The sequence below is a fragment of the Tyto alba genome, unplaced genomic scaffold (genome assembly GCF_018691265.1).
Source record: "Tyto alba isolate M040663 unplaced genomic scaffold, T.alba_DEE_v4.0 Super-Scaffold_41, whole genome shotgun sequence".
NCBI classification, from domain to species: Eukaryota; Metazoa; Chordata; class Aves; order Strigiformes; family Tytonidae; genus Tyto; species Tyto alba.
The window spans coordinates 21,812,555-21,823,230 of NW_024881317.1; the positions used below are offsets into that span (position 1 = coordinate 21,812,555).

General features: G+C 63.4%; 1 protein-coding gene across 2 annotated transcripts; it reads left to right on the top strand.

The window, feature by feature from the left end:
- Positions 1–6,515: 6,515 nt before the first annotated feature.
- On the top strand, positions 6,516–10,641 carry LOC104361621 (cholesterol side-chain cleavage enzyme, mitochondrial). Of its 2 annotated transcripts, none has more exons than XM_042803695.1 (9): positions 6,516–6,856; positions 7,461–7,616; positions 7,852–8,051; positions 8,471–8,674; positions 9,183–9,343; positions 9,421–9,587; positions 9,768–9,846; positions 10,119–10,298; positions 10,420–10,641. In XM_042803695.1, exons 1-9 carry the CDS (start codon positions 6,612–6,614, stop codon positions 10,540–10,542), a joined length of 1,515 nt encoding a protein of 504 aa, XP_042659629.1. In that variant the 5' UTR covers positions 6,516–6,611; the 3' UTR covers positions 10,543–10,641. The 2 variants fall into 2 exon arrangements, with proteins under 2 accessions (XP_042659629.1, XP_042659628.1); XM_042803694.1 differs by having other exon boundaries at positions 6,517–6,856; positions 10,107–10,298.
- Positions 10,642–10,676: the final 35 nt, after the last annotated feature.

Consider the following 10,676-nt stretch of genomic DNA (forward strand, 5'->3'; position numbering starts at 1 on the left):
GGTGTGTGTGTGTGTGTGGAAAAGGCCAGGCTTGGGATGGAGGGAAGCAGGGAACAGGAATTCAAGCTTTTAAATTGTGCCAACAGAAGCAGGAGAGAACAATACCCCCCTTCTCTCTTTCAAAGCCTCCATCAAAGGCCCTTGGCACAAAGGCAGAACGGGTTGCAGAGCCCGGCGGACCTGGCGCAGCGCTCGGCCCCCCCCACCTTTGCTGGGCTTTCAAAGCGCTGTGGCTTCGCCTAAACCCGGGCCCGGCTGCCTTTCTGGGTGCTATTCTTAACGCTGGCTGCTGGGCCTGTTCCTGCAGGTGCCATCCGAAAATATTTAAGCCTTGGAGGTTGGGTAGGAGCCCCCCCAAGTTCCTTTTGCAACGCTTCGGAGGTGGCAGGGAGGACCAGCTGGGGACACAGGGATGGCGGTGACAGGCACCTCTGTCCCCTGGGACCCGTGCCTAGAAGCCCCAACCCGGGATTTTCAGGAGAGTTTTGCAGGGATCTGCAGCGGGGAGGGTGGTGGTGGTGTGGGGGGGTTGGCAGCTGAAAGCAAAAGCCTCCCCTGCCTTCTTTCTTTCTTAGCACTGGGTTTGGCAGAAAACTTTCCCGCTGGTGCCGCCAGCATATGCGGCTGTGGCATCTTGACGTAAAGAAGGAGAAACGAGCCCGAAAGGCAGGCGGGTGTCAGCGGAGCTAAAACAAGAAGTGTGATTTCTGGCAGCCCCCCCCCCGCCGCGGTGGGAGGAGGTGGGGAGCTCGTCCAGGACGGGAAAGGCGAGGAGCCCGGCGCCCAGGCCTTATCGCTCGGGCGCTGTATTGCAGATGCTCAGGTGTTTGTTTGCGTTTCCAGCTCTATTGCTGCCAAGTGTTGGGTTAGCAAAGCCCTAAAAACCCGGCGGGTGAAGTGTTTGCAGGTGCCCCAGTGAGCGGAGGCGGTGCCGAATCCCCCCGGGAGCGGGTCGGGAGCGATGGGCTGGGGCCGTGCAGGGCTGCGATGACGCCTTTTCGGCTGCCCAGGCTCTGTTTCTTTTTGCCCAAGAAGCAGGGGGAGAGCGCGGGACCGAGTGCCCCAGGGAAATCCCTGGGTATCACAGAGACCCCGCGGGCTCCGCAAAAGGGCTGCAGCTCTGTCTCCTTCCCCAGCCCAGCCTTCGCAAGTGGGTCCCCGTCCCTGCTCCTTGGGGACAGCCAGGACAAAAAGGGGGAGCCTTTTGCTAAGTTTCCTGAGAAAAATATCAAAGACTGAACGTTTCAGGCCGTGGTTTATTCTGGGCCACGTTTCCCCTGGCCGCTGGCTGCTTCCTATAAATACAATGAGCCGAAAGCCGCGGGCAAACACAGGCGGCTGGGGTTTATTGTGGGTTTTGGGGCTGCTGGTGGGAAAAACTGCACGCGGGGAGGGGAAAGCTGTGGCGTCACCGCCCTCACCCCGACTGTGGCCCTATTGTTCGAGCGAGTTATTTTGGGAGCCTTGTTTCGATGGGAGCGGGCACGCACAGGAAGGTCAGGTACTGCAGCAGCTTCTGCGGGCTTCCTCCGGCGCGGGGACGGCCGCAGGGCTGAAACAAAAGCCTCAAGAGCGTTTTATTTTTTTCCCAGCACCATCTTTGGGGGGGGCTATTTCTGCCTCTGGCCTCGCCCGCGGCGGCCTTGGAGGCTCCTCTAGGAGGGGGGGGTTTGCTGGGCAGGACAATAGACCCAGGAAATCCTGTATCCGCCTGAATCAGATGCAAGAGCTGGTGAGAAATCCCCCCAGTAGCTGCCTGCTCCCTTCGTGCGAGGCACCCAGGGTTTGCACCGGCTGCAGGCTCATCCGAGATACTCTCTCCGGTCATAGCATCCCCCCGGGGAACTTTTCCTGGCGGGATGGGGGTACGGAGCAACCCCGGCAGGAGCTGGCTGGAGCCTGGAATCGGGGATGCCCCGACGGCCACCCCTGGAGCTGGGATCCCAGGGATGGAGAGGTGCTGCCGCATCATGGCAGCATCTACCATCCTCCCCGTCCCTTGGAGACCAGCCCGAGCCTTCTCCTTGAGTTTTTCTTATCTAGCATCTTATCTTGGGCTCAGCCTGTCCAGCCTTCCCGGCCAGGTCGGAGCGGCAGTTATTGCCGGAGCCGGCCCAGCGGCACTGCTCCGTGCATCATCCCCGCCCCCCCCCACCCCGGGCCAGCTCTCCCATGGGTGTCCTGCCCAGCCCCCACCCGCTTCCCCTGGGACAGGCTGACAAAAAAAACCAACAAACATAAACTGAGCTCATCTGCCTTGTTCGGGTGCCCAAAACCGTGCCACCCACCCAGCCGGTTCCCGGCTGCCTTCACCCCTCGCTCCTCTTGGTCCGACCTGTTTTTCCTGTCAGTGATGTGGCAGCAATATCTGCAGGTGGATGTTTTCTGCCGTGCAGCTATTTCCCCCCTTTTCCCTGAGGATCTGGGGATTTAACCACCCCTGGACAGGTGTCTGTCTATCCACACATGGTTCTGGGCTCCTTTTGCCTGTGGTCCACGCTGAGGCACAGGGGGGATGTGGCGGGGGTGATGCTAGGCCACCGAGGCAGTGATGTGAGTGGGAAATCCAGCCATTTACTGGAAACGAGATGACCCAGGAGATGCTGGAGGAAGTCGAACATGGGATAAACCAGCGTGCCTTCCTCTCACGTGGCTGCGCTCTTCTTCCTCACAGCTGTATACACGCAAATGCTTTTCCCACTCCAGACACGAATTTCCACCCTGAGATCCCTGAGGGGCGATCACGGGCAAAGGACGGGTCCCATCAGGGTGAGATATCCCTTCCCAGCTCGATGGAGACCCCAAAAAACAGGCATCAGCCCAGCAACTTTTAGATTTGGGACCGCCGCACACAATAAATTAGAAAGAGGAGACTCGGTTTAATGGAGCAGGCCAATAAAAACGAGCTAGAATTGCCTTTGTTTCAGATTAAAGCTTGTCCTGGCCGGGTCCATCCTCTCGATGAGCTGCTCCGGGTGCTTCTGGCAGCTCCGGGAGCATCACACGCTCAGCCCCGAGTGCTTCGGGGATGCTGCCCAACACGTGCCGAGTCATCCCCTTCCCTCTGCTCCCGGGGGAAACCCTCCAGCAAGAGCTGCTTGATCATGGCTACAGTCTGTTTGCAGCTGAAAGTTTTTCTCTTTTTCAATGTAGTATTATGAAAATGAGGTTTCCCCCCCCCCTCCAGCCCCAAACTGAATCACAGGGGGTTTCTGGGCAGGAGTTTTACTACTGAAATTTTCCCAACCACCTGCTCGTGGGCAGGAGCTGAAAGCTTGCAATGAATGGATTCCCGCGCGCAGAAAGCAGGGAAGACCCCAGGATGAAATCACTGCAGGGAAGAAAAGAGCCTCTCGGAAAATACATGAAAAACACCGTCCTGCCCAGGGGATGGGTGTGAGCAGCGGGGAGCTGGGCCGCTTGGGTCCGTGCATGGATGCGGGCCGTATTTTTAAGGTAAGAAAGCAATGCAGTCAGCTCCATGCTCTTTTTCCAGCCACTGATTTCACGCCTGTTCTGCTCTCCGTCCCAGGGGTGTGATGCAGGCCCTTTATTCTACCCCCCTGAAACAGCATCACCCTGGCTGAAGTCAGCCCCATCCCGGCTGCTTCCCATCAGCTCGGGGGGACAAAGTTGCAAATAGGATGAGCTGCTCCACCAAAACACCTTCCCTCTGCTAAATCGCTACAGTCTTGGCATTCCCAGCCCCACGTGATGGGGTCGAGGAGGGGGATTTTCCAGGGATGTTGGGGTTTTACTGGGGCCGGGGCTGCGGTGCTGGCTCTGCGAGGTTTCCTGCCGCGGAGCAGAAAGTCAGGGGGGTTTCTCAGCAGTCTCTCGGAGGTGTGATTTACTGAGGGGGGGAAGGTGTGAAGGGGCCAGGCAGTTAGTCACCCTGCTCGCTCCGGAGGTGCTAGCACACCAGGAAAGCCCCGTGGATGGAAAGCGAGAGCACAGGGCCCACGGACGTCACCTCCTCGTCAGGAGGGAAACCCACTGGAGGGACAAAGCTTGTCCCCCGCAAGTGCTCTCTGTTTCACTCAGCCAAAAATAGCAGGGGATACATCCGAGTCATGTGGGCTTCGTGGGCGAGCCGCCCACCGAGGCGGGGGAAGAGCCCCTGCTCCATCCGCGTGCTGCCCGCTTTGCTCGTCACGGCCGAGGCCGGCGGCAAAAGCAGAGCCCCCCTCCCCGCTGGGATTTCTGCTGGCTGGGGAAATAGTGACGCTGTGGGTTTCTGAGCACCTCCCCGACTCATTTCCTGCCCCCCCCCCCTCAATTTTCCATCAGAGCCCCCCCAAACCGCGCGGGTTCCTGTGCCCACCGCAGCAGCCGGAGGTTGCGAGCGGCGTGCTGGGGGGCTGCTGGAGAGGGGACAAACCGTCGCGTTCCCTTCGTGCTGCAGGGGCGCTGACGCAGTTGGGGATGTGCCCCGAAAATTTAGAGACCTCCTGGGGTGGGGGGAACGGAGGGAGGAGGGCAGGGCCCCCACGGAGGGTGTGCGTGGGACCTTTTGGAGGTGCGGGGGGACAGGCGCACGGGGTGGTGCAGCCCGTGAGCTGGCTCGCCACGCTTTGGGGAGACGGTGGAAAGAGGGGGTGCAGGGGTGACGCGGAGTGTGATGGGTGGCTGTCCCTTCTTGGGGCTGGGGCTGGTGGCTGCCAGGGCCCCACGCAAAAGCAGAGCTCAGCCGCGTGGCTGTGTGTCCCTCCGTGTCCCTCGGGCCCCACGCCTGTGTTTTTAGAAACACCCGAGGTGGCCAGACTGCTCCCGACTGACCCCGTTCCTGCGGCCGGAGGGGAGACAGCAGCTCCCACCCAGGACAGTGACAGCGCAGGGGTGTGGAATGGGGTGGAGGTGGGGGGGTAGGAGGGGTGGGGGTGGCACTGTGCCACCATGTCCCCGGGGTGTGGGGCTGCTCTGGGGCGATCCCCCAGGGTGGGTGTCTTCCTACAGACAGGGGCAACTGGGACAAGCGATGGGTGGCTGGGACAGGAGGGGACAGACCCTGTGCCTCGGGAGGGGACAGGGACCGTGGCTCGGGAGGGGACAGACCTCCTGCCCCGGGAGGGGACAGGGACCGTGGCTCGGGAGGGGACAGACCCTGTGCCTCGGGAGGGGACAGGGACCGTGGGGCAGGAGGGGACAGACCCTGTGCCTTGGGAGGGGACAGGGACCGTGGCTCGGGAGGGGACAGACCCTGTGCCTTGGGAGGAGACAGGGACCGTGGCTCGGGAGGGGACAGACCCTGTGCCTCGGGAGGGGACAGGGACCGTGGGGCAGGAGGGGACAGACCCTGTGCCTTGGGAGGGGACAGGGACTGTGGCTCGGGAGGGGACAGACCCTGTGCCTCGGCAGGGGACAGGGACCGTGGGGCAGGAGGGGACCGAGGCGGTGCCGGGGAGGGAGGGGACAGGCCGGGGACTGTCCCCAGCGCCGGTGGCAGCAGACGGGGCAGGCGCGCCCTCCGGTGCCCGCCGCCGTTCTCGCAGCCCGGCTCGGCATCCTCGGCCGCAGGCATCCCCCCACCCCTGCCATCGCTCCTCCTCCTGGTTCCCGGGGAAAAGGAAAACCTAAGAAAGGTTTAAAACCCCGGTAAGCCCAGCAGAGCCCTCCTTGAGCTCCTCCTCCTCCTCCAGGCCTTCAAGGCCGTGGGATGTTGTCCCCCCAGGGACCCCTCGGTTACCCCAAGGAAAGTCAAGGAACCCCCAGGGACCTGCTTGGAATCCTCCCTCTGCTCCAGGGACACCCCAGGGGTCCTCAAGAGCAACTCCAGAGACACCCCAAAGGGATGCTCCAGAAAGTCCCAGGGACCCCCAGGGACCCTCCTCCTCATTAACACTCCCATAACTCATTGATAACTGGTCACGAGTGGGTGTTACTGGGCCTGGGGACAAGAGAAGGTGTCTTCCATGAGGCTTGGAGGTGGAGACCTTTGTCCCCAGCTCCGTGGGGGCCATGACACCCCAAAAAGCCTCTCCCTCCTGGCAGAGGGGAGCGTGTTTGGAGTTTCTGCACTAACTGGCAGCTGATGCTTGGAGGCAGGAGAGCCCGGGAAGGGGGGACCTGCGACCCCCAGCACCCTCTGCCCTGGGGAGGGTGGAGGTGAGACACCCCTGTCAGCGGCCAGGCAGTCCCCAAGGCTGTCCCCTCCTGCGGTGACCCATCAGGCCTGAGCTTTATTAAGTCTAACCCACACTATTTTGTCCCCTAGATGATTTTTTACCATTTATTTTGCAGACAAAACATTTCCCGCCCCCGGCAGCTGGGTTTTCCTTTTCAGTGCCCCAACTTATACTGGGGTGGCACAGGCCACCTGCCAGCGTCACCCCTTGTCACCCAAGATCTGTGCAACCCCACGTTGGCACTGCTGGGAGGGGGGGGTGGTGGTGGGGGGAGCCGATGCTCTGCAAACCCCTTGGGGCTGCCCCACGGCCCCACGGCTGCCTTTTTTTTTGGCTGGGGGCGAGGTGCCCTGCGCCTTGTCCCCGTCCCTGGGGCGGCCGTGACTCATCGGGAGGCGGGCGAGAGGCTCTCGCCTTGAGCGAGGCCAGCCGGGGAGGGGGGATAAGAGCGAGGCCACCCTCGCCTCCCTCTCCCACCTCGCTCCCATGCTCGCCCGGGCTGCGCCCAAACCAGGCGCCTTGCGGGGACGTCCCCCTGCCCGAGGCGGGGGATGCCGCTGGGCTGGGGGGGCTGCCACCCCCATCCCGCCAGCTCCTCGACCCTTCAACCAGTTGCCGGGTGACTGGCGGGCCGGCTGGCTCAACCTCTACCGCTTCTGGCAGGAGGGTGGCTTTCACAACGTCCACCACATCATGGCTCGCAAGTTCCAGCAGTTTGGGCCCATTTACAGGTGAGGCAGCGTCTGGTCCCGGTATTCCCACCCCCCCTCCCTCCCCCTGCTCCCCAGTTCCAGCAGCTTTTCCAGTCTGAGATGCTGCTGTTATTCCCGGCCCTGCTCCGGGGTGAGAGGGAGGGGGGTAAATATGTGGGTGAGCTGCCGGAGCAGCCCGGCTTGCTGTGTGCTGGCCGGGCTTGATGCCACGGTGAGGGGCGAGAGGGGAAATCCGCTCATGCCTTCTGGATGCAGGTTGGTGTGGGTGATGGGGCTGGAGAGGGGCTCTTCCCCGCCCCCCCCCCCCCCCCCCCCCCCCCCAATTTGGACCTGACATCCCCAGGCAGAGGGGGAAGCTGAGGAGGGGGGGGTGTCCAGGTCCAGCACTCCCCACTGTGCCTGCCTGAGCCCTGGGGGCCTGATCCTGGTGCTGAGCTGCTTCATCCCCCGGGGATGGGACCTGCAGGCAGGATTTTACAGGGTGTGAGGGGGAGGGTGGTTGATTCGGGGGGTGCTGGGAGGAGGCGGCGGATCTGGCGAGGTGCGAGGCTGTGGGGATGGGGGTCAGGGTGCAGGGCTGACACCCCCCCCCCCCTCCCTCCCCACCCTTGCACCCCGGCAGGGAGAAGCTGGGTGTCTACGAGAGTGTGAACATCATCAGCCCCCAGGATGCTGCTACCCTCTTCCAGGCGGAGGGGACGCTGCCGGAGCGCTTCAGCGTGCCCCCCTGGGTGGCTTACCGCGACTACCGCAACAAGCCCTACGGTGTGCTCCTCAAGTGAGTCGGGGGGGCCGGGGGGGGGGGGGTCCCCTCAAAATGGGGCTCCCAGGTCCTATCGCAATAGCCCCAGCATGTGGGATGGGGGAGAAGCTGGAGCATCAGGAGGGTGATGGGGACGTCGGCTGGCCCTGTGATTTGGGGTTGGTGTTCTCTGGGGAGGGAGTGGATGGGGGGGGGGGGGATGCTTCTGACATCCCCCCCCTCCCCCCCCCCCAACTTTGGTGTCCTGCAGGAAGGGGGAGGCCTGGCGCTCGGACCGCCTGATGCTGAACAAGGAGGTGCTGTCGCCGCAGGTGGTGGAGGGTTTCGTGCCTTTGCTGAGCGAGGTGGGCGAGGACTTTGTCCGGCGGGCACGAGCCCAGGTGGGGAAGAGCGGCCGGGAGCGCTGGACGGCCGACTTCACCCACGAGCTCTTCCGCTTCGCCCTGGAGTGTGAGTGTCAGGGGCGTGAGTCTCTGTGGGACATATCCCCCCCGGCCCTGCCCAAAAAACCTCTTTGCAGGGTGCCCGAGGTGGGCAACACGCTGCGCTTCCCCCAGCTTCATCGTCAGAGATGGGCAAAGAAGCTTCTCCCCCAAAAGCCACAGGTTCTAGAGGGAGGGACTCTCTCCAGAGAAGTAAACACCTCAACACTTGATAAAACACTGCTTTATCATCTACCGGTCATCAACTGGTAGCCAACTGTACCCAACGAGGGCTGCCTTCATGGCCTGGTGATGCTCCGAGGGAGCAGGAGGCCGAACCAGGTCCCCGTAGCCACGGAAAGGCTGGAGTTGGCCATGGGAGGGTGGAGGGGAAGGGAAGAGGGTCCCCCCCCCGGCCGGGTCCCCCCATGGGTGCTGTGCTCGCAGCTGTGTGCCACGTGCTGTACGGGGAGCGCCTGGGGCTGCTGCAGGACTTCGTGGACCCCGAGTCGCAGCGCTTCATCGACGCCGTGACCCTGATGTTCCACACCACCTCGCCCATGCTCTACGTGCCGCCCGCCCTCCTCCGCCACCTCAACGCCAAGATGTGGCAGGACCATGTCCAGGCCTGGGATGACATCTTCTCCCAGGGTGAGCGCTCCTCCTGCCCGCACCTCCCTGTGTCACCCGAGGTCCCTGTGAGGGCTTGGCTCCATAGTGCAGCTTCATCTCACTGGCGTGGAGACCTTCTCCTGGGTCCAACCACCCAACTCAGGGACACCAAGGCCAGGAAGGCTTTCCACATCTGGAGCTTGTTGGGATGGAGCAGTGGGGAACCATCCAGGAGCGATGATGGGCATCACGTTGAAGGGAGCAACTCTCCCAGAGGGCCTCAGAGAGCTTTTGGCACCTGGGACAACACTCCTGCAGGGTGTCCCCCCGCTCCTCACCCTGGGCCACCCTCACCCCCCACCCTCTGTGCCCACCCAGCCACTGCTGGGTCCTGCAGCAGGGATTGCAGTCCCGAGGGGGGGCAGCTCCCATGGAAAAGCCACCGGCCTGGGGCAACGACGAGCTAAAGCGCCACATCTGGGTGCCGTCCTCCTCCACCACAGCCCCCGGGGGAGGAAGGCCACGCAGTGCCTCTGTGTCTCCTCAGCCGACAAATGCATCCAAAACGTCTACCGGGACCTGCGGCTGCAGCGCAAGAGCACCAAGGAGTACATGGGCATCCTCTGCAACCTCATCATGCAGGACAAGCTGCCCTTGGATGACATCAAGGCCAGCGTCACCGAGATGATGGCGGGCGGGGTGGACACGGTAAGGAGCGGGCAGGGTGGTTGGGCAGGGAGAAGGTGCTGGCTGGGGTTGAGCCTTGCTCTCCTGCCCCGCTCCAGACCTCCATGACGCTGCAGTGGGCCATGTTCGAGCTGGCACGGTCCCCGGGGGTCCAGGAGCAGCTGCGGGCAGAGGTCCTGGCTGCCAAGCGGGAGGCGGCGGGGGACAGGGTGAAGATGCTGAAAACCCTCCGGCTGCTCAAAGCCGCCATCAAGGAGACGCTCAGGTGAGGAGGAGCCCCCGGTGAAACACAACACAGCACCCCCCCCCCACCCCCCCCCCCGCCCCTCCCCAGGCCTTTCCCTCCTCAGATCGCTGGCGCTGTTGGGATGTCGTGCATGGGCTGTTCCCAAAATCGTGTGTGTGGGACCTGTCCCACCCCACCCCCCCACCCCCCCACCCTCAGGCTGCACCCCGTGGCGGTGACCCTGCAGAGATACACCACGCAGGAGGTCATCCTCCAGGACTACCGCATCCCCCCCAAGGTGAGCACGGCCACCGGGTCCCTCCTTACCCCGACCCGCTTTGCGTGGGGCTCTGGGTGGAGGTAGGACCTGGAGCGTGGGTGGGTGGGTGACACGGGGAAGGGAGCAGCCACAGGGCTCGGGATCCTTTGCACACACACCCCCCCCCCCCCCCCCCCCCAGTTCCCGCACCCCGCGCACTGGCGAAGCGGGGTGGGGAGCCCAGCCCCACGGCGCGGGGCCGGGGTCGGGGGGTGGGGGGGCCTGATCCTTCCCCACAGACGCTGGTGCAGGTCGGGCTCTACGCCATGGGCCGGGATCCTGAGGTGTTCCCCAAACCGGAGCAGTTCAGCCCCCAGCGCTGGCTGGCAGCCGGCCCCAAGCACTTCAAGGGGTTGGGGTTCGGTTTCGGACCCCGGCAGTGCCTGGGCCGCCGCATCGCCGAGCTGGAGATGCAGCTCTTCCTCATGCAGGTGAGCAGCCCACTGCTGGGGGACACTGGGGACACCGGTGCTGGAAGGGACCGGGGCGGGGTGGGGGGTGGCTGTTGGTACCTCCAGCGTTTCCCATCGGCTCTTTTCTCCTCCACCCCAGATCCTGGAGAACTTCAAGATCGAAACCATGAGAGCGGTGGAAGTCGGGACTAAATTCGATCTCATCCTCATCCCGGACAAACCCATCTACTTGACTTTACGGCCGCTCGAGTCCCGGGCGTGAAGAGCCCGATCCTGGGTGACACCCAGCCGGCCCCGATTTGAGGGGGGGAACATCCCCCGACAGCCCGGCAAGAGCTTTTGGCTCCTCACGGCCAGACTCCGGCCCGGGGCTGGGATTTGGGGGACGGCTGGGAC